At 30.6% G+C, this 25,299-nt stretch overlaps 4 protein-coding genes across 4 annotated transcripts; 3 read left to right on the top strand and 1 right to left on the bottom strand.

Annotated features, from left to right (window-relative positions):
- The first annotated feature begins 2,874 nt into the window (after positions 1–2,874).
- LOC123893199 (plasmodesmata-located protein 8) lies at positions 2,875–5,843 on the top strand. Its single transcript, XM_045943131.1, has 3 exons — positions 2,875–3,756; positions 5,387–5,494; positions 5,592–5,843. Exons 1-3 carry the CDS (start codon positions 3,003–3,005, stop codon positions 5,594–5,596), a joined length of 867 nt encoding a protein of 288 aa, XP_045799087.1. The 5' UTR covers positions 2,875–3,002; the 3' UTR covers positions 5,597–5,843.
- Positions 5,844–6,610: 767 nt separating this feature from the next.
- LOC123890145 (pectinesterase inhibitor 9-like) lies at positions 6,611–7,544 on the bottom strand. The gene has a single exon (XM_045939699.1). The coding sequence runs from the start codon at positions 7,471–7,473 to the stop codon at positions 6,745–6,747; it is 729 nt and encodes a 242-aa protein (XP_045795655.1). The 5' UTR covers positions 7,474–7,544; the 3' UTR covers positions 6,611–6,744.
- Positions 7,545–10,747: 3,203 nt separating this feature from the next.
- On the top strand, positions 10,748–11,881 carry LOC123893027 (auxin-responsive protein SAUR36). The gene has a single exon (XM_045942943.1). It carries the CDS (start codon positions 11,237–11,239, stop codon positions 11,708–11,710), a length of 474 nt encoding a protein of 157 aa, XP_045798899.1. The 5' UTR covers positions 10,748–11,236; the 3' UTR covers positions 11,711–11,881.
- An 8,874-nt stretch (positions 11,882–20,755) lies between these two features.
- On the top strand, positions 20,756–23,774 carry LOC123890157 (probable terpene synthase 2). Its single transcript, XM_045939708.1, has 7 exons — positions 20,756–20,947; positions 21,034–21,322; positions 21,428–21,800; positions 21,908–22,126; positions 22,213–22,351; positions 22,955–23,203; positions 23,301–23,774. Exons 1-7 carry the CDS (start codon positions 20,819–20,821, stop codon positions 23,592–23,594), a joined length of 1,692 nt encoding a protein of 563 aa, XP_045795664.1. The 5' UTR covers positions 20,756–20,818; the 3' UTR covers positions 23,595–23,774.
- The last annotated feature ends 1,525 nt before the right edge of the window (positions 23,775–25,299 follow it).

Genomic DNA, 25,299 nt, shown 5'->3' with positions numbered 1-25,299 from the left:
TGTTTTTACAATGAAGCTGAGAATCGAACCCAGACCTCTAGTAAACTACCCAATACTCTCACTACTAGACCAAACCTAGTGACATCTACTCATAGCAAGGTCCTGATTTTTTATATTTTGGAATTTGATGGGATATGTTTTTATGAGAAAACTCTCTTGAAATATATTGTTATCAGAAGAATGCTCTCAATGTTGTTATTTTATTCATTCATCCCGACTATAATGCTCTACATATAAGCTACAAATAAAATAAACTTTTAAATCATATCTTTTAAAAAACAAACTAACCATAAATATTCTAAATATATCTTAAAAATTCTAAACAGAAATATAAATATTAAATTATAATAGAGAAAATCTTAGGTGAAGTCGAACCTAACACAACAATCTTAGTAAATCCAATGACAATATGACACCTCACTAAAAATATTAAAATTTAAATTAATATGGAAACATCTAATCTCCTTTATTTAAGTAAAATAAAAACCATTCTCCTTTATTTTTGCTCAAAAATATAACACCTCATTTAAAAAATTAAAATCTAAAATTAATATGCAAGCAACTAATCTCTTTTATCTAAGTAAAAATTATTTAAGTGAAAAAAAAAAATCAATCTCCTTTATTTTTGCACAAAAATATAACACCTTATTAAAAAAATTAAAATCTAAAATTAATATGGGTCTAATCTCCTTTATCGTAAGAAGAAAAAAACTCCTTTATTTTTGCTCAAACAAAAACTAATCTTGTTTCTTTAGCAAAAAAAAATCAAAAAAAAAAAAATTAATATAATTTTTTATCAAATCACTCACACAACACATGCAGAACAGAACCATCATTCCTTAGGTATCGTTTGACCAAGCTTATTTCCTCTTCTTTTTTCTTAGAAGTTAAAAACTATGCCAAACAACAACTTTTAAAAGATCTATTAAGAAAAATAAAACAGCTTCTATATTTTTTAAAAAATTATAATATATTATCAAACATATCTTTTAACCATATATATTATAATAATTAAAAAAAACCTTTTAACCTTTTCTTTTTTAAAAAAACGTAAGATTTACCAAACAACTTTGATTTTAGGCCGTAAAAAAAAACTTTAATTTTAGTTTTAAAGCTATTATTTATAGCTTTATGATTAACATAGCTTTTACACCTGAAAAAAGCTGGGTCAAACGGTACCTTAAGAATAAAGTTTTTAATGTTAAATAAATATTGAAAAAGATGAGAATAATTGACAAAGAGTATAATTGACAAATCATATTCTTAAAACACAAACTGGAGAGTTAATTAGAAATGCTAAATATGATAAAACTGGACACTTCTAAAAAAACGGAGGGAGTATTTAATAAAAAAATAAAATGTCACGTACCAAAAAAAATTCTAAAAAAACAAAAAAAAAATTTAGTTTTCCAAATGTATAACATTAATTTGTTTTATTGAAAAAGATTAGAGTAATTTATAAGGGTATAATTGACAAATCATACTCTTAAAATACCAAAAGGATAGTTAAATTGGAACGCTAAATCCGATGTCAAAAGACACTTAGAAAGAAAAGGTGGGAGTACTTTTTTAGGCCCCCGTTAGTATAGCTCAGATTATTGGGACGTTGCATGTAATAGCAGACATTTTAACCACTAGGCTATTTGACCAACAACCAAAAAAAATACTTGTTAATATTATAATTTTTAGTTGTTTAATATTATAATTTTTAGGCTTAATTGGATACTTGGTCTATTGCGTTTATTTTAGGTTACAAGTTGGTCTCTCATGTTTTAAAGGTTTCAAAAGTGTCCCTTTATATTTTAAACATTTTAAGTTGGTCCTTGATGACAGAAATTTATATGATACTTTTAGATACTTTTATGCTAGTTTTTGTTCATTTTAGGAGTTTTTAGGAGCAAAAACATGGAAAAGACCTGCGGAATTAAGTTACTTGAAGAAGAAGCAAGAGTAAAAGAAATTACACAAGCAAAAATTGAAGATAATCAGCTCAGCATGCATCGTGCCACGATGGGCAGTATCATGTGCCACGATAGAAGAATTAATTTTAGGAACTCTTTTGTCATAATTATGCATATGGATAACTAATTACCTTAGGAGTAGATGAACTCCATTAGGAACATTTGATACATGTAATAAAGGCTTGAAAAAGTTTATATTACTTGCAATTATATTTATCATTTTTAATTATCTTCTGTTCAATGCCACTAGGTTTGGTTTAGTGATGAGATGATTGAATTGTATGCTAGGTTTGATCGTCAATTCTATTATAAACCAAAAAAAAATCTTATGTTCATGATGATATGATACTTTTTGAAGGGTCAATCTAAGCTAAGTAAATTGAACGATGAAGTTAATTTAGGCATAACTAGGATGGTATATATAGTTGAGTGAGACATTAGTTGAATGGTGGAACTGAGCTACGTATGAGCTATATAGTTGGATGGTCGAGTTGATCTAGGCGTGACCTGCATTGGAAATCTAAGTTGTGCATGACTTTGATGGTGAAGCTAAGCATGACTTGGATGGTGGAACTAATCTAAGCATGAGTTGGATGGTAGAGCATTTCTGCAGAAAATGTTTTGGTAGTACAAGAGAAATATACGTCACATTTCCACTAAAATTTTAAGACATTAGATATATTGATCATCTGTAATATATTCAATATTTTTTCATTCATAATCGATATGGTATTTAAACACCTGAAACTCATCTATAAGTTACTTGCAATGCATATTACGCACTATGGGATCTCCGTAATTTTGTATGTATAATGGAAATATTATATTGGTTATATTAATCTTTATGACCATTGACTCAGGACAAAGTTGAGTTGATACTCTGTGATGCCTGACAAAAAATAAAAGTCTAGCACATAAAAAGGCATCATTCAACAAACCCAAAAACAAACCACTATCTCACTCTTTCATCATCATAACCAAAAACCACACAAAAACTAAAACAAAGGATCACATTTGTTGGAAAATAGGCTAAAGAAAAAAATGTTTAGTCTTCAACTACACTCAACTTATAGAATCATATTAGCTTTGAGACTCTCTTATCTTCTAATTTTCATTTCATCACTTCCTAATTCTCATAGCTATCCTTCAAGAACTCACATCACAATCTATGCAAGCTGCTCACAAGAAAAATACCAACCAAACACACCCTTTGAAATCAACCTCAACAACTTTCTATCATCAGTTGCAACATCATCATCCGAAGTTACTTACGATACTTTCTCGATTGGAAACGGAACCTCAACAACACAAGATGGAGCTGTTTACGGTTTATACCAATGTAGAGGTGATTTGCATCCAATTGATTGTTCAAAATGTATTGGAAGATCTGTTAATCAAATAAGCTTGGTTTGTCCTTATTCACTTGGTGCTTCTTTGCAACTTCAAGGTTGTTATGTAAGATATGAACATAGTGGTGATTTTCTTGGTAAATTGGATACAAGTATTAGGTATAAGAAATGTAGTAAAGATGTGAGTAGTGATGTTGAGTTTTTTCGACGTAGAGATGATGTTCTTGAAGATTTGCAAACGGCGAATGGATTTAGAGTTAGTAGTTCTGGATTGGTTCAAGGGTTTGCACAATGTTTAGGTGATTTAAGTGTATCAGATTGTTCAACTTGCTTAGTTGATGCAGTTGGTAAGTTGAAGAGCTTATGTGGATCAGCTGCAGCTGCTGATGTATTTTTGGGACAATGTTATGCTAGGTATTGGGCTTCTGGTTACTATGATGAATCAGGTACATTTTATTCTCATTCTTCTTTTTCCCTAGCTACAATTTTGAGCAAAATTAGACTCGTTTTCATATTTATGGTTCTATATCGCGGTTACGGTTATGCATGGAATTTGTACCATGGTTTTAAATTGTGGTTGCGGATATGGTTGCAGACTTGCAGTTAAGTATAGCTGAAAAATGTGGTCAGAGAAGTCACAACTCGCAATTGTGGTTGCAATGTCGTTATGGAGATCTCAAAAATCTTTATATTGTGACTGCAATTACAATTGCTCACTGCAATTTAAAACTCTGATCCCTAATATCAGATTTTACCCATGATGTCCTTAATATCTCTAGTTTAAGGGATTGGCTTTAATTAACTCTGATCCCTAAAGTTGCATTAAAATATTTTTGAAGATAAGAATGCACAAAGCAAAATGAGAATAAATAAATAAATAAACCAAAGTATTCTTATGTGAAGCAGCAACGGCGGGGGGAAGTTGAAATTGCTATCAAAATTATATAATTTCATTATGTCCGTGGTGGTTGGACCTGCCGTAACCAATATGAGCTGTCTGATTTCTAATTGGCGGCTGAGATAATTTTGCTTTATAAAACAGTGTTTAAAATTTAGACAATACGGTTTTAAATCAACAACCGAAATTCATTAATGCAGGAAACTACATGATTAAATTACTGCACTGAATCCGGATCTTAAAATTACCTATATAACACACTGCCAAATGAAATGGACAATGTTCAATAAGAGCCAAAGCCTTTCGCACATTTTCTTTTACACTTTATTTGGTAAAGGGCACCTTTGTGCCATTGGTCTACATTCTTTTTCATAAGAATCCTTTGTTAGCATCATATTCTATATTCTTCACCTTCAACTAGCTTCTTGATTTTGGATAAAGTAACGAATGGTATTAAAAAGAAGGGGCATGGAATATGACTTCCAACTTTTGATCCACAACAATAAAAAAGTTATATTCTTCCCAAATTTTCTACCATAATTTTAAATTGAAGTCATAATATAAATGTTGTAGAGTTGTCCACAATAGCATCACATTTTCAATTGCAGTTGCATTGACTATACTTGTCTATACTTTTTTTTTATAAGCATACTTGTCTATACTTTAACCCAATCGCAATTTAAAACCATAAATTCTCGAAATTCTTTATGGGATGAATTACAACACTCGAGATTTTTGAATTAATTGTCACTTTACAAAAAATAATTGGAGTTGAGTTATATCGCCTAATATTTGACTATGTAAAATACTAAAAATCGCAACAGCGATTCAGATGAGCTGAAACTACTTGATGTCGGAACTGACTCTCGAATCAGATTAGGTGGTACAGTAGGCCGAATACTGGTGTTGAAAACCCAAAACATATTAAAAATCAGCTTTAAATGGTATGATTCGATAATAGTGATCTGATAGCGTATGAGTTCAATAAACCTAAAAAGTTATGATATTATATTATATTAGAATTTTAATTATGTCTAATTCAATCTTTAGAAAATTGGTAAGGTGAGTACTATCAACCAATAATAAACACATATTCTTGATTTCTTTTCTTGTTATATATTTCATCAAATGTAAACTTCTTAAGACTCAACTTTCATCCAACATGGTGTTTTGTGCAGATTCCCACAACAATGATCAAGTGGGGAAATCAGTTGCAATTATTGTGGGAGTATTTGGGGGTCTAGCAGTTCTAGTTGTCCTTCTCTCAATTTGCAAAAAAGCAGCTGGTAATCATTTCACAAAATATTATCCTTCTAATGAAATACTTATCATTGATAAAATGATATGCTAATCATGATTAATGTATTTGTTTATTTCATGCAGGCTAGGTGATATATGAAGGGACAATCATCAAGAAAGATCTTAAAATGTTTGTTAATTTTAGTGAAATCCTGCTTTTTCTTTTTGATCAAATTAATATTTTTACTTTTGACAAAAGAAAGTGGGAGTTATCTTTTTGTTTGAAAAGTAGAAATATTATATTCATCAACATTGAAATGGCTCCATATTGTCTTGCCTTTTTGATGTCCAATAAAACCCATCATCATTCATTTAAACATTTTAAATGCATTTCTATATTATTTCTTTTGTGCTCTTATTTTCTAAATTACTCTGTTTTTATTAAGACATTGAATTCAAGTGATTAATAAATTGTTTGAGAAAATTCGAAATCAATTCTTGAAAATAATTATTGATCAGACTTTATTTATCTTGCCGATGAACTCTATATAAATACTAAAAAGATAAGTTACTTTGTTTTCTTTTTCTTTCTTTTTTTTTTTTAAATTTTTTATTTTGTTTTCTAATTACCTTTTTTTGTAAAAATTTCATGTTTACTTTTTAATTATCAATTTGTTTTTAATTTATATAATTACTTTTCTTTCTTAATAGTGACAATAAAAATCTTTGAACCTTAAACTACATTTTATTCCATAAAAAAATTTATTTTGTTTTCACCGTTTCCTATATAAATCATTCAATTTAAAAATATAAATTTAAATTGCTAGTTCCACAAATTCTACGCTAGAAATGTCGAAATTGCTGGATCGGATTTCATGACCGGAGTTTAAGTGGCCTCAACAAAGAGTTGAACCTTGCCAACCCCCCAACAAAGCATATTTTACATAGTTATTTCCATTTAATAATCTTATAAATTTAAATATATTTCATGTATACCCTTATTTATTAATTACTCTTAAAACATTTGAAAATGGAACAAAGTTAATAATTGGAGGTAATATTTTTGTGAACAGAGTCCTCTGTTTTTTGTATAAATAAAACAGAGCCCCATGTTAAGATGAGTACATGTTCCGAATTCCTTTGTGCGGAAGGGCGATCGATTGGAAATATTAATTTATACAACCATATATATATATATATATATCACACTTTGTTAAAAACAATATTAAGCAAACCTTGAGCAAGGAAAAAAAAAAAGTATCATCTACATGACCAAAAAACTTTAAGCTTGTATTGATTATGGTCTCTTGGCAGCTCTAGCAGCTGCTGCTGCTTTGTACCTAGCAGCATACTTGTGGAACAAAGCAAGACCATTACTAGTAACCTCAGCAACATTTTGTGCCTTACTCTTTATAGTAGCAGTCCTCTTACTCATCCTATGACCGGGAAACGATTGCACACAATAGCTAGCATCGGTTAAAGCAGTGCTCACCCATGTCTCGACGTTACTTATATGCCACAACATTTTATCATCAATAATTGTACCTTTGTTCACCCGACGAAGCTCTTTAATTGCTTGGCTAAGTTGATCAACGCTATCGCTGATTTGTTTCTCACAATCTTGCATAGTTAAGTATGCAAGACCTGGCTCGCTACCCTTGTTGATTTCTTCAATTTCTTTTACTACCTTTAATAAGTAACCTCTTGTTTGAAGTGCTTTGACGAGGCTTACAGATAGGGCTATGTGGGCTAAGTGGTCAGGTCCAACTACGGTGGAGTATTTGGCGAACGAGGCTAAGGACCGCATGCATAGATCTGGGTATCGTGTTCCTTGGCACGAGGACTCTATGTATGCCATTGTTTTGTTGCGAGTTTGGGCTTGGGTTTCAATTTCAGTTTTTGTTTGGTTTGGGGTTATTTGGGACTTATGTCGAGCCAAAGATGGTTTTGGCTCGACTCTTGCAAGACATGAAGAGATAGAGAGAAAAATGATCATGATTGTTAGGTATTGAGGTGCCATCTTCATAGTATGTGAAGTCGATGCAATTGTTGCAAAATTGAGAGAGCTTTCAATTCAAAGGTCAAGCTGATTTTTTGTTGAATAAAATGTCATGGGGGATGATTCTTATATAGAGAGAGAGAGAGATCTCTTTTGAAAATACTAATGGCGTATGATATCTATATCTTGATCTATTTTTTATTTTCTAATGTTAATAACTTACGTGTTCTATACGTGCGGTTATGTTGCAATAAAGAACTACAAACAACACTAGGATTCATTAAAATTTCTATAAAATTTAAGATGGTCGGTCAAAGAATAATTTGCATTAGCATCAACTTAATTATGGCCGAATAATAGATTATGATTATTAAATTAAATGAAGATGACAAATAATGAATTGGTACAAGTGGTAACGATCTTGATCCCATTAAGCATGTGGTCAGAAGTTCGATTTCTGACTCACACGTATGGAGAAAATTCGGCTGAAAAGGGAGAATCCACCTTATGTGAAATATAATTAACAATGTATATCAATACTTGATGTGTAAATGTAAGTTTTCGTAATTATTTGCTCCTTTTGATTTTTGTTATCAAGTAGGTTAAATGTTGGAATTTCACTCTTAAATTGAACAAATAGAGTATCCAAAGTTCAAACTTTAACTCTTGCATATAAAATGTAATGTTTTTACCAATTGAATTAACCTCACACGTGTTTATGTTGCTATTAAGTGTTTTTTTGTTTTTTAAGTTTTAATCATATGTACTATCAATATTCCATTGGTAATGTTTTGTACTACCTCAATCCCTAATTATAAGACCCCGTTTCACAAAAATGTACTATTCGTTTACCTTGTTTTGACCGTAATCTTTTAATAATATATAAATGTAAATATTAGCATATAAGATCTTGTTCAATTTGTTTTGATGAGTATTTTCAAAATATTTAATTTTTATAATTTTTACTAATAGACGACTAAAGATATTAGTGATCAAAATTGTGCATTGACGTACATCAAACATGATCTTATAATTAGAGACGGATGTAATATTAATTCCCCCTGTTTAAGAAAGACGTTTTGAGCTATTTTAATTAATCCCACATGCAGTACTCAATGCTGGTCTACTTTGTCATGGTATATTTAAATAAAGCATTTAGGATAATTTTGACCATATATTATAGTGTTACGTAGTGATAAATAAAAGGAAATAATTGCATGCGTAAGAGGAAGACACGCATAGAAGTTGTATGAATGAGAACGGTTTTTATGATGATCTTGTTAGATGATTCATGGTGCAACATGGAACTTATGCGGCGTCACTAACGGGCCTTTGTCCACCGGAAAAGTATAAAGTTAACATAAAACACATGTATGAATAAATATGGAACAATTGGTTGGCAAATCATGATAACTACAAAATCAAACTACAATAATGTGACTTAAAATGTTTAATAATGGTCGCAAGTGAGCCAGTTAGACAAATGTGTTATTCAAGCAATTATAAAAAAAATGTTATTCAAGCAATAGTGTTTTTTTCTCTCACAAAAATGCTCATAACATTTCATAATTCATAATCAAATGACTAATGTATATCCTTACGTACATTGGAACTAAGGAAATAGCTTATCCAATATAAATTAAATTTTATGTTATTTTATAAGTTAGTTTAAATATGGACATTATTATTTTTAGTAAATTTTAATAAAATTTTACATCTATTCTATATATTTTATTATTGTAAAATTTATTTTTCTTAAAATGTTAAAGTTCACTTTTATGCTCTCTTTGGTATTAAATATAAAAAATATTTGAGTTAACAAAAATTGATGTATTTGGACAAAATTTTGAACAAATACCTCAATTTTTAGAGATTTACTTTTGTCACCTATTATTTTTTCGCGCCCCCTACGATTTTACCGAAACACACGTGTCCGCTAATTAGGTAGTTGATACACCCCAAAAACATCATATCTTTATATCGTCCGCTACTTAAGTAGTGGACGACATCTTTCAAAAATTCTCATTTTATAACGTCTGTTACTTAAGTAGCAGAAGAGTAACATGAAAAAGACATAAGGCGCACGAGAAACAGGTATCTACTAGGATGGCATAAGTAAATTTTCAATTTTTATTAACTAAATTTTTTGTTATATTTAAGAGCGGAGTTACTACTTTTTTTGAGAGATCCACAATAGATAACCCAATCAATATCATAGTCGGCCCAAGAAAAAACAATTAAAAAGTAGCTAGTACAATATTATATACTTTGCTATTTTGTTTGTTTTATTTGTGTGTGTAACTTATAGCCTTTTGAAACTCATTTTTAAGTTTTCATAAACTCATACGAGTCTACGAATCGAGTCTGCGAGTTGAGTCTGCGGCCCTTTGCGAGTCTGAGTAGACTCGCGAGTTTGACAACCTTTGTAACAAAAAAAAAAACTGTACAGAACAACTTCAATTGTACTTTGTTTTTAAAACTATTACTGAGACTGGATAAACTGTGGACGAAAGAACAAGACAAAAAATGGAATTTTTGTCCCACGTAATCACGGGACAACTTTTTTGTCTTCGGTACAAATTGGCTAGTAAGTAATATATTAAAATAATTTTTTGTCCACAAAATATCATATAAAACAAAATTTGTTTAATATTTTAAATTTTGTCCAATGTTATTCTATCATGTACAGACTATTTTTTTTTTTTCATCATCAGAATCCAGCTCACTAGACCACCTAATTTGGTTTAGGGGTCAGTTCTGGCATCAGGTGGGTTCAGCCCCCTCCCGATCGCAATTGCGTGGATCGAACGATGGCTCCCTACCATTTTCAGTGTCAATCACTACTGAACCAACTAACTATTGGTCCCTGTTCTATCAAATACTTATAATTTGCAAATTAAACTAATCTTAACACTAAGTCTTGCACGGTGCACCACTCTTAATAAATGCTATAACGAATACGAATTTTATAAAATCTACCGTTGGGTTAAAAGTTTATATTATATAGATCATTCATGTAAATTTTTAAAAAATTGAAATTCATTTGATGTGTTATCGAGACCTACCAAGATTAACGATTTATGAATTTTTATGAAATATCGTAAATTTTGGTGGGTCTCGATAACACATCAAATGATTTTCAATTTTTTTTTAAAATTTATATGGATGATGTATATAATATAAATTTGCAATTAAACAGTAAATTTTATAAAATTCATATTCGTTATAAAGTTATTAGAAGTGTTCTCACTCTTTCATTTTACATAAAGCCTCTTTAAAATGTTGGTTCGACTCTCATCCACATATCTTGGAAACTATAGAGAGCCGCGAATCCTTGTTCCACTTGACAAATTGCAACAGCCAAAACCGTACAAGTCACTGCCTATTATCTTCGAGCACTTTCTTGCATATATAGCACTTGAAAAATATTCCAACCTCTTTGAAAGTTCTAGTTGTTTGAGTCCTTCGACGTTCAAACTTTGAACTTTGCCTTGTTCAAAAAAACTTTGCCAACCCTATATTTCCATTATCCTACACAATTCATATTACAACATATATAGCCTACCACAACACAATCCATAAATCATTGCAACTTTAAATCCCATGGCTCGTTAGTTCTGTTTGTTTGATTTGAAAATCATGTCAAATATACCGACCTCACTCTCTAATATTTGCCTCACACAATTTCGCCTTGCCATGTCCATAGCAAACCCATGGCCCTTCTCATGAACCCCTAACTCACCACGCACTAGCATATCACAATCTTCCCCCTCAACGTTCTCTCACCGACATGGCGAAGATTCACGGATTTAAGCTCGGGAGGCGCCTTGTACAGTTTTCTAGACGTGTCTTTAAAAACAAACGGATCCGACCTGACTATCATCACTTTGGTTGTCTTTCTCGTACTCCAACAATGAAGATTCTCAGGTGGGGCCGTAAGCTCACTGAAGGTGCCATGTCACTTTTTAATAGACCGAGTTATATCCGGTTAGGATCCGACCAAAAATTCAGCGTGCCGAAGGGACACATGGTCGTGTATGTGGGACAGAAAGAAGAAGAGATAATTAGGGTTATGGTGCCGGTGATATACTTTAACCACCCGTTATTCGGTGAATTGCTTAGAGAGGTTGAGGAGGAGTATGGGTTCAACCACCAAGGGGGGATCACGATACCATGCCGGTTCACGGAGTTTGAACGGGTCAAGACATGGATTGCATCAGGATCCGACAATTGCACCGGTCGAAAATTGTATTTGAAGACGTGATGTTGTGATATAGTGATCGTGTAACTAAAGTTGTGTTTGATTGTTGCGAGTATATTTAGATTGATTTGTTTGAACTTTGAAGTTATCTTATTTATATAAATAAAAATATATGTGATTATGCTATAATTAATTTGTTTATTCAAATAGAGTTTATCATAAATCTTTACCCTAGATTTGGATATTGTTTTTTGTGTTTTACTGCCATACTGTATATATTATTTTATTTTAAAAGTGATGTTGCAAGTGGTAAATTAGCTTCCTCTATAAAGTCTAATATTAATTCAAGCTAAAGTTTGTTTAGTAGTGAAAAATTTAGGTAGTATGTATGAAACTTTAAGTTCGATCTTTGTTGTTTCATTATAAAAATAAAATAAAAAATAGTCTAATATTAATCCGTTGACCAATCTAGTGTCACACAACATATATAGATATTTAGATTCTTAATCATTTGATACGAGGGTTTTTTTTTTTTGGGTAAGATAATAGTAACTTCTTTTTTTGTATTTTTTTTAGCTAAACAAACTTAATGTATTTCTTTTTTTTGTTTACGATGTTGCCAATGAGAATCGAACCTAAGACCTTATGCATACTACCCAAATTTCTTACGACTAGACCAAACCTAATGGCTTAAACTTAATGCATTTCATTAATTATCAAAATTCCACAAACTTTTTTTTTTGTTTTGAAAATGGTAAGATAATAGTAACTTTTATAGCTATGCCGTATGCGTATAGTATATGCCAATAAAGGTTGAATAGTTGGATTAATGTTTGGGGAAGAATAGAAGGGTTATAACGCTAAGACTAATTATGGGACAATATTTCATTGGATTATATGCAAAACATTTTTATACTAAACTATAAAGAATATGCATCTTGTTAGTATAAATAATACAAATTAATTCTTATAATAAGTCTTCATTTAACCGTATAGTCTGATCCGCACAACCATGATTAGTCTCATCCGATATAAATTCAGTTTATTTATGTATCAATTTTTCTTGAAGTATTCCAAGAGCGTTCTTTGAACATGCATGCCTTATGCACCAAAGAACTCTACCTAGCTCCTAGCACAGGCACCACATTTTTATGTAAAAGAAATTTTATGAACAATGGAAATCAAATAAGAACTTTCTTATCTATTCAAATGAGTCACTTTAGCAAAATCCTATGTGGAATGAAGAAGTTCCCAATTCGGGGTATTTATGTAATTAATTTGGTATATCAATTATTCTTAGTTTTGATTGTATTATTCAATCCATAAAATAAAATATATACCTTCCGCGGCATCGTTTTTCAGCCAAAAATATCCTATCACTTAAAGATAACAAAGGTGTTGGAGAATCTTTATATTCATATTCGATGTACAAAAATAAAAACATTCTTTTCAAGAATAATTAAAACAAGATAAAACAAAAACATCTAATGGAAGAGAGGTTCACCTTCACTAGCTAGGTGTTGTCAAGGAAGTTTCCATATTCTCAAGGACCATGTAGTTCCAAGAGAAAGATACAAGAGGACTATGGTGAAGGTATATATGGTCATTCATTTAGTTTTGCCATTTTAAAAAATTTAAAAAGTGGTAAACGTAGGTTCATTCATTTAGTCGGGTGGTCCATAAAAGAATCAAATATCTAAGATTCAATCTTGTTTGTGGGTCATGATAATACTTCCTCCGCAAAAAATAAATTGGTCAAGTGATAAGGATTTTGATCCTCTTAAGTATGTAGTCAGTGGTTCGACTTCTAGCTCATGCGTATAGAAAAAATTTCGATTAGAAGGAGAAAATCCACCTTATATACCCACAGACTTTCTGTCGAAGATTATTGCTAACGGCGATGAAAACTTCGTTTCAATAATATGTTAACCCAAAAAAAAATTCCTCCGATCTTAATTGTAAGCCAACATAACCTAATAATATGTTCCTAAAATATCTTAAAAAATGTGGAAGTAGTATTAATAAATTTTTATTTTTTTGGTAAAAGTATTAATAAATTTATCTTTTAAGAGAGTTTATTTATATTATAATCATAGCATCTATTGTATATTGTAGAGAAAAAAAAGTAAAATAATTAGGGATATTTTGGTAAAGAAATAATTAATGTGGTTGAAAATTCAAAAAAGATCTTGTAAATAGGGATAAAAAAATTACAAGAAAAATATAGGGTGTGTTTTTCGAAAATTGAAATTATAATCCTAGGAATATTATTTCCCGGAACATTATTACTAGGAATATTTTTTAAATTAAAGTGTTTGGTAAATAAATAAATTTCGTTGGAACAATTTTAAAATAAATTCAATTAAAATATTAAAACTAAAAATTAATGAGTAAAAAATAACGGGATAACGGCGAGTTATGGGTGGTTACCTCTTATTTCCATGAGAATGTAAGATTCCCGCACTTTAAAGAATAAAAAGTGGAGAAGTCATGTGTAAATTGTATTCCCAGAAATAAAAAGTTCCTATGTATAGTTTATGAAAATTTGAAACAAACATAGGAATGAAAAATTCTCAAAGTCACATTCCTTGGAATAAATTTGTAATCCATGAAACAAACATCTGCCCCATAATATTCTGGTTTTTTTTTTCTGGTTTAAATGATATTTTGGTCCCTGTAAGTTGGCGTATTTTTACTTTTGGTCCTTGTATTTTTTTTTAGTAATTCATCTTGTAAATTGATGTGTTTTTGTTTTTAGTCCCTAAAGCTAAAATCCGTAAGAAAATTTGTAGGAAAATTCGCAGGAAACATGCAGATTTTAAATCCGCAGGAAAATTCAAAAGAAAATCCGCAGGTTTTCCTGTGGATTTTCTACGAATTTTAGCTTTAGGGACTAAAATCAAAATATTTTAACATACTGGGATGTATTGCTAAAAAAAAGATACAGGGACTAAAAATAAAAACACGCCAACTTACAGGGACTAAAAGATGATTTAAGCCTTTTTTTCTAAACTACTCCTTGATAATTTGAGGAAATTTACCCAATCGATCACTAATGAGAAGAAACCATATACATGTGAAATAAAAATTGGTTACAAGTTTATTGTGGATATCACATATAAATCTACTTTTGTATCAACTGTATCAACTCAGTTGAGTCTTGTATATCCCAAGTTATCGATTACTCGGTCTTTATCGATTATAATTAGGAAATTTCCATACATTAAAATTAATCCTTGAATTGCCGAGACACTAACTATTACAAGAAACTATAGCTGAAATTATTGCAATGAAAACGTAATCTCTTCGCACAATGTTCTCTATCATAACGGAATAGACAAGAGGATGAACATATACGCCATGACAACACAAGAACTCCGTCCTCCAAAATACACACTCCCGTCATGAAGTGACATAACTCACAAGACAATGATTCCTCTTCTCCACCACGAACCAATAAAGTTCAAACTCTTGATGACATCTTTCCGACCTATGAAGTAATTACACATCTATGATTAAGCATGTCGTGGTGTTGGGCACATGTCGGTGTTCGATACTCGTATGACACTCCTCCGATACGTGTCTAACCACTCAAATAGGTTTCCAAAAAAAAATTATTTTTTCCTATACTCCGATACTCCTAAAATTGATGTTTGACACTTGTAAGATACTCATGGAATACGTGTCAGACAAGTGTCCTAAAAAAATTATTTTTCTTTGTTTCTACTCTTCTTAGGAGGGGTGCTCAAATCCAAACCAATCCAATTAAAAACCGAAAACCAATCCAAAAAAACCGAAAATCGCAAAAAACCGAATAATTTTGGATGTATTTGGATGCCCTTTTGTAAAAACCGCTGGATCGGATCGGATTTTAGATTGATTTCTCAAAACCGATCCAAACCGAACCAAACCGCATATATATATTATAATACTTATTTTTCTTTTTATTAGTACGATATATTACATTAACCTATTATATATTGGTTTTAAATTATTGGCTTAATTAGTAAAATGGTCCCTTAAAGACATTTTTTGTTTCAGATTGGTCCCTAAAAGAAAAAAAGGTCCAAATAGGTTCCTTAAAGAAAAAAAAGGTCTGAATAGGTCCCTTAAGACATCTCCGTTAATCAGTTTGGTCCTATTTAGACTTCTTTTTAGGGACCAAACTGATTAACGGAGATGTCTTTAAAGGACCTATTCGGACTTTTTTTTCTTTAAGGAACCTATTTGGACCTTTTTTTCTTTAAGGGACCAATCTGAAATCAAAAATGACTTTAAGGGACCATTTTACTAATTAAGCCTAAATTATTTTATATATCTTATAGTTACTCCAAATTCATATATAATCCCATGGTTAAAACTCGATTGTCACAACGGCAACAATCCTAAATTTTTTATTGATTCCTTTTCTTTTGCATAATAATGCTCTTTGATTTCCTCTTGCAATCATGAAAATATGGTTTTCTAAACCGTCCACCAAGTATCCCATATATATATATAATTTTTTATGTATATGTTTTAAATCTAGCAATATAATTAGTGTTTTGCTTAATTTTCTTTTTTAATAGTTCCAGATAAAATATATTTTTTATATTACAAGTATTTATGTATTGTTTATTTAAAAACCGAATAAAACCAAACTAATCGAACCGAAATAAACTGCATAAAATTGGATTGGATCGGATATTTTTCTTAGTAATCCAAAAACCGAACCAAACCGCATGTTATTTTTATCGAACATGTCTTCAAGGGTTATAAATGTGTCGAAGCAACAATATTGATCAAATATGGATTATAGAGATTACATTTTGATTGCAATAATTTCAGTTTTTTCGATAGTAGATGAATAAATAAAGGTTAAATACCAACATATCTTGTTTTAAAATTTTTTCTTAAATAACTTGCTCAAGTTTGATGCATATGTATATATTTTGATTCTCAATTTGGATTTTTTTATAAATATAGAGCAGTGTCGGTGTCCTCTATTTTTTAGATTAGCAGTGTTGACGTGTCCATATCGTGTCAGCATCAGAGTGCACGCTTCATAGTTTACAACGTCTCCTAAGAATGGATAAGTATTTATACAAAAGACTTCCATTATCAAGTACTACCTTCCTTTTTATTTTACAAATTTGTTTCTTTAGGATACATTTTGCATAAACGAAGTTCCGTCATTCTAGCTCGGCCTTGCCAAGAGTCTGTGCAAATGAACAAACGACCAATTACGCCTCACCACAACCTGGTAAAGATTTAAATCCTTATTGTTGGGTCACGAGGGGGCAGCCTGAGGATCATCCACATTGGGTTTAAGAACAACTCTACAAGTGAGTTGGACACCACACTCTTACCCAAAACTTTAAGGTGTTAGGTTTATGGGTCATCTCACTTATAAAGCGTGCAACCTCCATTTTTTTAAGCAATGTGGGACTTAACACTCACACTTGCATCAACAATCTCCCCCTCAAGTGTGAGTCTGTCCATCCATTCTAGGATATACTCCCCCCTCAAGCGGAAGCTTCCTTCATCCTACACTTGTACCGCCGTAAGTCACGCTGCTCCACGGGACTCGCCGTCTGACCACCTTTGTCAGGAAGACTTTCGATACAAGGAGCCAGTTCAACCCTTCGTCGAACCATCAGCTCTGATACCACTGTTGGGTCACGAGGAGGCAGCCAGGGGGATCATCCACATTGGGTTAAGGTTAAGAAAAGCGAAAATTAGGCAGCCAAGCATAACGTTACTTTATCCTTCAAAAAAAAAAAGCATAAAGTTACTTTCATATGAATCGGTAGTAATTAATATTTTGTCTCATGGATAATTTATTTACTACTCAGCTCCCTTCGGTCTTATTTATAAGTAAAAGTCAACAAAAAAATTTGATCTTAAATATAAGCAAAAGTAACCATATTCAACCCTATTAAATGTCATCTTTCCAAAAATACCCCTCATTATTTGTTCTACTTTTTAAGGTAACTACATATAGTCAAAAATTCAAATTTAATGCATCATAAAGGATAATATAGTAAATGAAACAATTTTCGTAATAGGTGTGAAACAATAAAATTTGGCTTATAAATAAAGCCGGAGGGAGTATACGATATTTATTTTGAATTTTTAGACCAAATTTTTTTAGACTTAATTGCATATTTGGTTCTTATCTTTATTTTAGGTTTCAAATTGGTCATTTATGTTTTACGATATATATATATATATATATATATATATATATATATATATATATATATATATATATATATATATATATATATTACTGATGTCAACTTAAGTTCGTTCTTTTTATTAAGTTTTGAGTTCTTTTCGTTTAACTTTTTGTTAAATTTTGAGTTAATTTCGCCTAAAACATCTACGTAACACCCTACTAAGTTGTTGATTTATGCAAATTCGTTAGCTACATGGACGATTTAAATCGAAATTTGAGTAAAAGGACTAACTTAAAAAATTTTAAACTTAATGGACCAAATTAAAACGTAAAATAATCATAAGGGACCAAATACATAATTAAGCCATATATTTTGTTTTGACTAGAGGTTTGACAAAAATTTGACACCCCTATATATTGAATAGATATTTGCTTAGAATCATACAAGCCTACAACTATCAATTTCACTTTGAAGAAAATGAGAAAATTCAAACATCATTTGTCTTGCTGTTTTTGCTTTTTTTCTTAATGTTTTTAAGGTATTTAATCGATTTTCTAATTTTATATACTAGTTGAGTTTTTTTTCAATTTCAAAAAAAAAAAAAAAAACAACAACAACAATAATAAGTACTTTTGTGATCAATATTGTATAATCATGTTTTTCATCTTTATATAATTTTTTAAATTTACTGTAATTTAATTGGTGTAGAACAAATGGTGAGCTTGTAGCGGTTGAGAAAAGTGTTTCAGCTTCAAACCCAATATCAGAAGTTATATCCTGTAAAACTAATATTGAATGTACTCAAATATGTATAAAACAAGGCAAGGACGGTGGATTTGTTGTGTGGTCTATCTGGACATCTCGGAATGATATTATCTTTGTCGGTGGGGGCTTCAACGATTGATAATCTTGTGGATAGGGTGAAACTCTCATCTTGGAAATGGTTTCTTGGTAAAAACCTGATAGCCCCCAGCTCTTTCTACGAGTGGGAGGTTCAACCTCGCTTGTGCTGGTCCAATAAAGCGAGGTGCGGATGTGGTGGTGCTTGGATGTTTCTGGCTCCTGGTGAGTGGTATCTCTTGGGGTGTCTGCTCTTAGTTGGCTTTTCTCATCACCTCTTTTTGGTGATTGTTTTGAGTGGTTTTGGTGGTTTGTTGCTTTCCGGAGCCCTTTTTGGATGTTTCTTATGTATATTTCTATTTTATTTTTGAGTACTTTTTGTACTCTTGCTCTGTATTCATATATTAACACGTCACTAATAAATTTTAATATTATAACTATATCATAATCTTACAATGGCAAATAATTTTATAACGAGACTATTAGTCAAAAAAATAATTAGAACGGGACTAATTTCGCACTATATACAATATTCATCCTATAATAAAAACAATATTGTGGCAACGCCACAATCCGTGCATAATGCACGGGTATTATCCTAGTATCTCTTATATTCTAAGCTTACTCTGATACGCTAACTCTAAACCTGATCATTTTCCCGCTCATTTTCCCTCTCATTTTAACCCTAATTTAATTCAAATAAAATGTTAAAAAATACCTCAACAAAAATTGAACTTGTGACCTTTAAGAATTATTTGGTGCATTTACCACTAGGCTACATCAATCAATCTGGTATGATTTTGTAACCCACATGTAATAAATATGAAATCAATGGTTAATTTTATTTAAATAGAAATCAACCTCACTTTTTTATAAAACTCCAAAAAAAAAATTATGTAATACGTACACATTCAATTTCTTTTTATACAAATCTTTTTTGTTTTAAATAGAAATCAATTAATTTCTTTCCTCTCATTTTTTCTAGCATTTTTTACATTAATTAATTATCCATTAGATTCTGGCAATATTCAGTTCCAAATTAATCTAAATAAGATGCATTATAGATTTGCATTTGAGTTATATATATATATATATATATATACTAATGTCTTCCATTCATTTTATTCATCGTAATCATCTCAAATTCATCTAATTGCAGTCATACACTTGATTTTTCTTGCAAATTTTGATAATGTCTCACAATTTAATTGAAACAAATCTTGATATTCATTGTTTGAGAGATGCACTGTTGTCATCCTTTGTTTCTTATATTTTTTTCTTATTCACTTCATTTAGTAATTGTTTCCTTTATGGTATAATAGGACCATTAGATCTAAATATCATAACCGGTCATGACAAATACACCAATATAATGATGTATTTTTTTGTCACATTTTTTTTAGTTTTTTTATTTTTGCCATCAGTATCCGGCGAACTGTTACTCCAATTTTTCATATACCGTTTAATATTAAAAAAATTCTACCATTATTACATATTACATCTAATCAGACTCGTGCGTGCACGGGTCGAAACTTCTAGTTAATATAAAAGATCCCTCAGGATGAATTGATGTTTCTAATATGGCCTGCTCCCATCTAACGTGTTTAATTCTAATCTAATTATTGAATTTATTTTTATATAAAAATTAAGGGTGTGCTCATATAGCTCATTAGTAATGAATTGAAGTTTCTAATATAGCCTGCTCCAACTCCAAGCCAACGTGCATGGTCTTGAAATTTCAAATTGATTAAGATTATATGATATAATTTGTATGTATGCACATAATCATGTACTTTCAGTATCAAGTATAAAAGCCAACGTGGGCTTGACCAAAAATAAAACAAAGAAAAGCCAACATGAGTCTGCTCAAGCCAACGTGTACAAATTGTATCAAATTAATTAATTAAGAATATATACTTTACTTCATTATTATAATATACATATAATTTGTACTTGTATGCTCTTACTAATATAATTTAAAAAAGATTTATCACTGTAGAAAACGTGGATCATGTTTCAAATTAAAAATAGGCTAGCTAATATTAATTATAGAGGCAACAGCTCTTGGAAGTTTATTATAAATATCTACAAGCAGAAGTGAGCATATATCATTCCCAATTAACTCAAAACCTTAGAGCTGAAGTGATTAATTAATTAATTAATTTGAAGTATGTCTCTCGTAGCAGATTTTCAACCTAGCTTCAATCCTAATACCAAAACTGTTTTGGATAGAAATGTTGCAGATTTTCAACCTAGCTTTTGGAGAGATTATTTCGTTCAATATGCTTCTGAATCTATGGTACGTAAACATGCATTATCAATTTTTCTTTTAAATCAAGTGCATCTACTCTTTTCGATCCTTATTTAAAAAATGGTTTCTTCCAGGAACTTGATCAAAATATGCTCGCACAAATTGAGCCACTCAAAAAATATGTGAGGGATATGCTAGTCTTAAAGACAGATAATCTCATGACAAAAGTTCACTTGATTGATTCAATATTCCGCTTAGGTCTGAGCTATCATTTTGAAAATGAGATTGAAGAGGTTTTTCAACATGAGATTCACAACAATTATGTTCAAAACGGAGAAATAATAACTTTTGAAGAAGATGATCTTAACTCTCTTGCTGTGCTATTTAGATTGTTGAGGCAACAAGGATTTCACGTTTCACCAAGTATATATCTTCATCTTATTTAATTACATTGATTTCTTAATTTTTATAATATTCTACTTCATCTTATGTTCAATTGTTGTTGATTGATAAAAAAAACAAAACTAGATGTATTCAAGAAATTCAAAGATGAAGAAGGAAATTTTAGTGAAAGACTACTTATAGGAAATGTTGAAGGGATGTTAAGCTTGTATGAAGCCACACATCTTATGGTTCATGGAGAGGACATTTTGGAAGAAGCCTTGTCCTTCACTACCACTCATCTTGAGTCCGTTGCCAAACTGAGTCATTCTCTTGCAATACAAGTCAAACGTAGCTTAAGGCAAACTGTTCACAAGAATATGCCAAGGCTGGAGGCACGGAGTTATATTTCCATATATGAGCAAGATCCTTCACACAATGAAAATTTGCTCATCTTGGCAAAATTAGATTTTAATATGCTCCAACGACTACACCAAATTGAATTTGGCAACGTTTCCAAGTAAGTAAGGACTCTTAAGTCAAATAATTTTATTAACTAGCTAGAAAAACATTTTTAAATTTGATTTCATTATTATTAAATATTCTTGTTTTTGGCCTTTATGATAGATGGTGGAAAGACTTGGACGTGTGTAATAAACTACCGTTTGTACGAGATAGGATTGTCGAATGTTGTGTTTGGGGTTTGGCGGTATATTTTGAACCTCAATATTCTAGTGGAAGAATTCTTATGGCAAAATTAATCATGATAATGACAGCAATTGATGATGCATATGATGCATATGGAACAATCGATGAATTAGAACTTTTTACTGAGGCAATTGAAAGGTGAGTTAGCATATCTCACTCACTCACGTACACATATACATATTTTTGTTTTCTTTTGATCTAATTGTTATGAAAATGATTTTCAGGTGGGACATGAGTTGTTTAGATAAACTTCCAGATTACATGCAGATTCTTTATAAGATATTCTTTGATTTTTACGAAGGAATTGAGCAACAAATGAAAAATGATGGAAGATTATATGTCCTAAAATACTACAAGAAAGAAGTAAGAACTTTTACAAAAAAAAAGTTTTTTTTACTTTCACTACCACTTTAATCTGGTTCGGGGGTCAGTTCTGGAACCAAGTGATTCCAGTCCCTTTAGAACTTTTCCTATTTTTTTTTTTTTATTCAAAGAACTTTTGCTTTTTATATATTAATATTCAATACTAATAATTGTTTTAATCATTAAATTCTTATAATTAACAAAGTATAAGTTATATTTTTTATTTTATATTGGTAGGAGTTACATTACATAATTATTGAACAAATATTTCATTTTAATTTGATAAAATTTAAGTTTCAATTATTAATTTAAGAATAAAAGTTCACAAAAGTTTAGAAATTCGATTTTCTTTATTTCTTGAAATATAATTGCACGTATTTAACTTTTTTATGCTTCAAAAAATAATAGTGATTTACATTTCCCTCTTATAAGTTCATAATAATGTTCTTAAAATTTAGCACAAAGGTTTTTAACGAAGGAGAAACTATTTAAGATTGAGTTTAGTAAAAAAATTCTTTGTAAAATTAAATTAAATTCTAGCTATACTCAAATTTGTACCTAAAATCAAATAAAATTAACTATTACATTGTATTCGAGTTGCAGTTCAAAAAATTCATTCAAGGTTATATAACTGAAGCCAGATGGTTAAACAAAAAATACCAACCAACTTTGGAAGAATACTTTCGATTAGCAATCGAGTCTGGTGGCTATGTACTGATGACAACGACTTGTTACATTGGTATGGGAGGCATAGCAACAGAGGACATCTTCAAATGGATTTCAAATGAGCCAAAAATTGATAATGCGGCTATGATCCTGGCAAGAATAATGGATGACATTGCTTCGAACGAGGTAGATATATATAGCAATTATTTTCAAATATGTATACTGCTCTTAAAAAATTCATATGATGTCAATACTTACATGAAATATTATTTGTTGCTTATAGTTTGAACATGAAAGAGATCACATTCCCTCGTTTTTGGAATGCTATATGAAGCAATACAATGTCTCTAGGGAAACTGCCCTTCAAGAAGGTCAAAGGAGAATTTATGATGCTTGGAAAGATATTAATAACGAATGTCTTAGGCCAACTGAAGTTCCAATGCCTATTCTGACGCGTATTATAAATCTCTCACGTTTTATGGATGTGGTTTATAAAGATAAAGACAACTTCACGGATCCTAAAGGAGAAATGAAATCATTCATTAAAGCTATGCTCGTAGAACCAGTACCAATTTGAACATTATTGAGTTTACCGTTTCAAATCGTTATATTTCTGTTTAAATAAAAAAAACATGCATGTATGGTCTTTTTCTTTTTCTTTTGAAAGTTTGTGTTCAATGTATAAGCGTGTTATTTATTTATTTGCATTACTAACAATTTTCTCATGAGTATTAATATTGGCTAGATCATTATTATACATCCATCACTTATTTATTATTTTAATTTTTAAAATAAAAAGTTAAAGAGGTCAACCTCTAAGAACATAATATAAAAAGGAAGAGAGATACATAGGAGGGGGAAACAAGCGAATCTCCCCCAAGATTAAGAAAAGCGAAAATTAGATAGCCAAGCATAACGTTACTTTTTCCTTCAAAAAAAAAACATAACGTTACTTTCATATGAATCGGTAGTAATTAATATTTTGTCTCATGAATAATTTATTTAGTACTCAGCTCCCTTCGGCTTTATTTATAAGTAAAAGTCAACAAAAAAATTTGATCTTAAATATAAGCAAAAGTAACCATAGTCCCAATGCAAATTTAATGCATTGTTAAGGATAATATAGTAAATGTAACAATTTTCGTAATAGGTGTGAAACGATAGAATTTGGCTTATAAAGAAGGCCGGAGAGAGTATTGATATTATTTTGAACTATTAGACCAAATTTTTTTAGACTTAATTGCATATTTAGTTCGTAATTTGGTCTCTTATATATATATATATATATATATATATATATATATATATATATATATTACTGATGTCAACTTAAGTTCGTTTTTTTTATTAAGTTTTGAGTTCTTTTCGTTTAACTTTTTGTTAAATTTTGTGTTAATTTCGTCTAAAACATCCACGTAACACCCTACTAAGTTGTCGAGTTATGCAAATTTGTTAGCTACATGGACGATTTAAATCGAAATTTGACTAAAAGGACTAACTTAAAATTTTTTAAACTTAACGGACCAAATTAAAACGTAAAATAATCATAAGGGACCAAATATATAATTAAGCCATATTTTTTGTTTTGACTAGAGGTTTGACAAAAATTTGACACCCCTATATATTGAATAGATATTTGCTTAGAATCATACAAGCCTACAACTATCAATTTCACTTTGAAGAAAATGAGAAAATTCGAACATCATTTGTCTTGCTGTTTTTGCTTTTTTCTTAATGTTTTTAAGGTATTTAATCGATTTTCTAATTTTATATACTAGTTGAGTTTTTTTTCAATTTCAAAAACAAAAAAACAAAAAACAACAACAACAACAATAATAATAAGTACTTCTGTGATCAATATTGTATAATCATGTTTTTCATCTTTATATAATTTTTTAAATTTACTGTAATTTAATTGTTGTAGTACAAATGGTGAGCTTGAAGCGGTTGAGAACAGTGTTTCAGCTTCAATCCCAATATCAGAAGTTATATCTTGTAAAACTAATATTGAATGTACTCAAATATGTATAAAACAAGGCAAGGACGGTGGACGGTGGATTTGTTGTGTGGTCTATCTGGACATCTCGGAATGATATTTTCTTTGTCGGTGGGGCTTCAACGATTGATAATCTTGTGGATAGGGTGAAACTCTCATCTTGAAAATGGTTTCTTGGTAAAAACCTGATAGCCCCCAGCTCTTTCTACGAGTGGGAGGTTCAAACTCGCTTGTGCTGGTCCAATAAAGCGAGGTGCGGATGCGGTGCTTGGATATTTCTGGCTCG

Source organism: Trifolium pratense, linkage group LG6, assembly GCF_020283565.1.
Source record: "Trifolium pratense cultivar HEN17-A07 linkage group LG6, ARS_RC_1.1, whole genome shotgun sequence".
Taxonomy (NCBI): domain Eukaryota; kingdom Viridiplantae; phylum Streptophyta; class Magnoliopsida; order Fabales; family Fabaceae; genus Trifolium; species Trifolium pratense.
The sequence above is the reverse complement of the archived record's forward strand: the minus strand, read 5'-3'. Positions and strand labels throughout refer to the sequence as shown.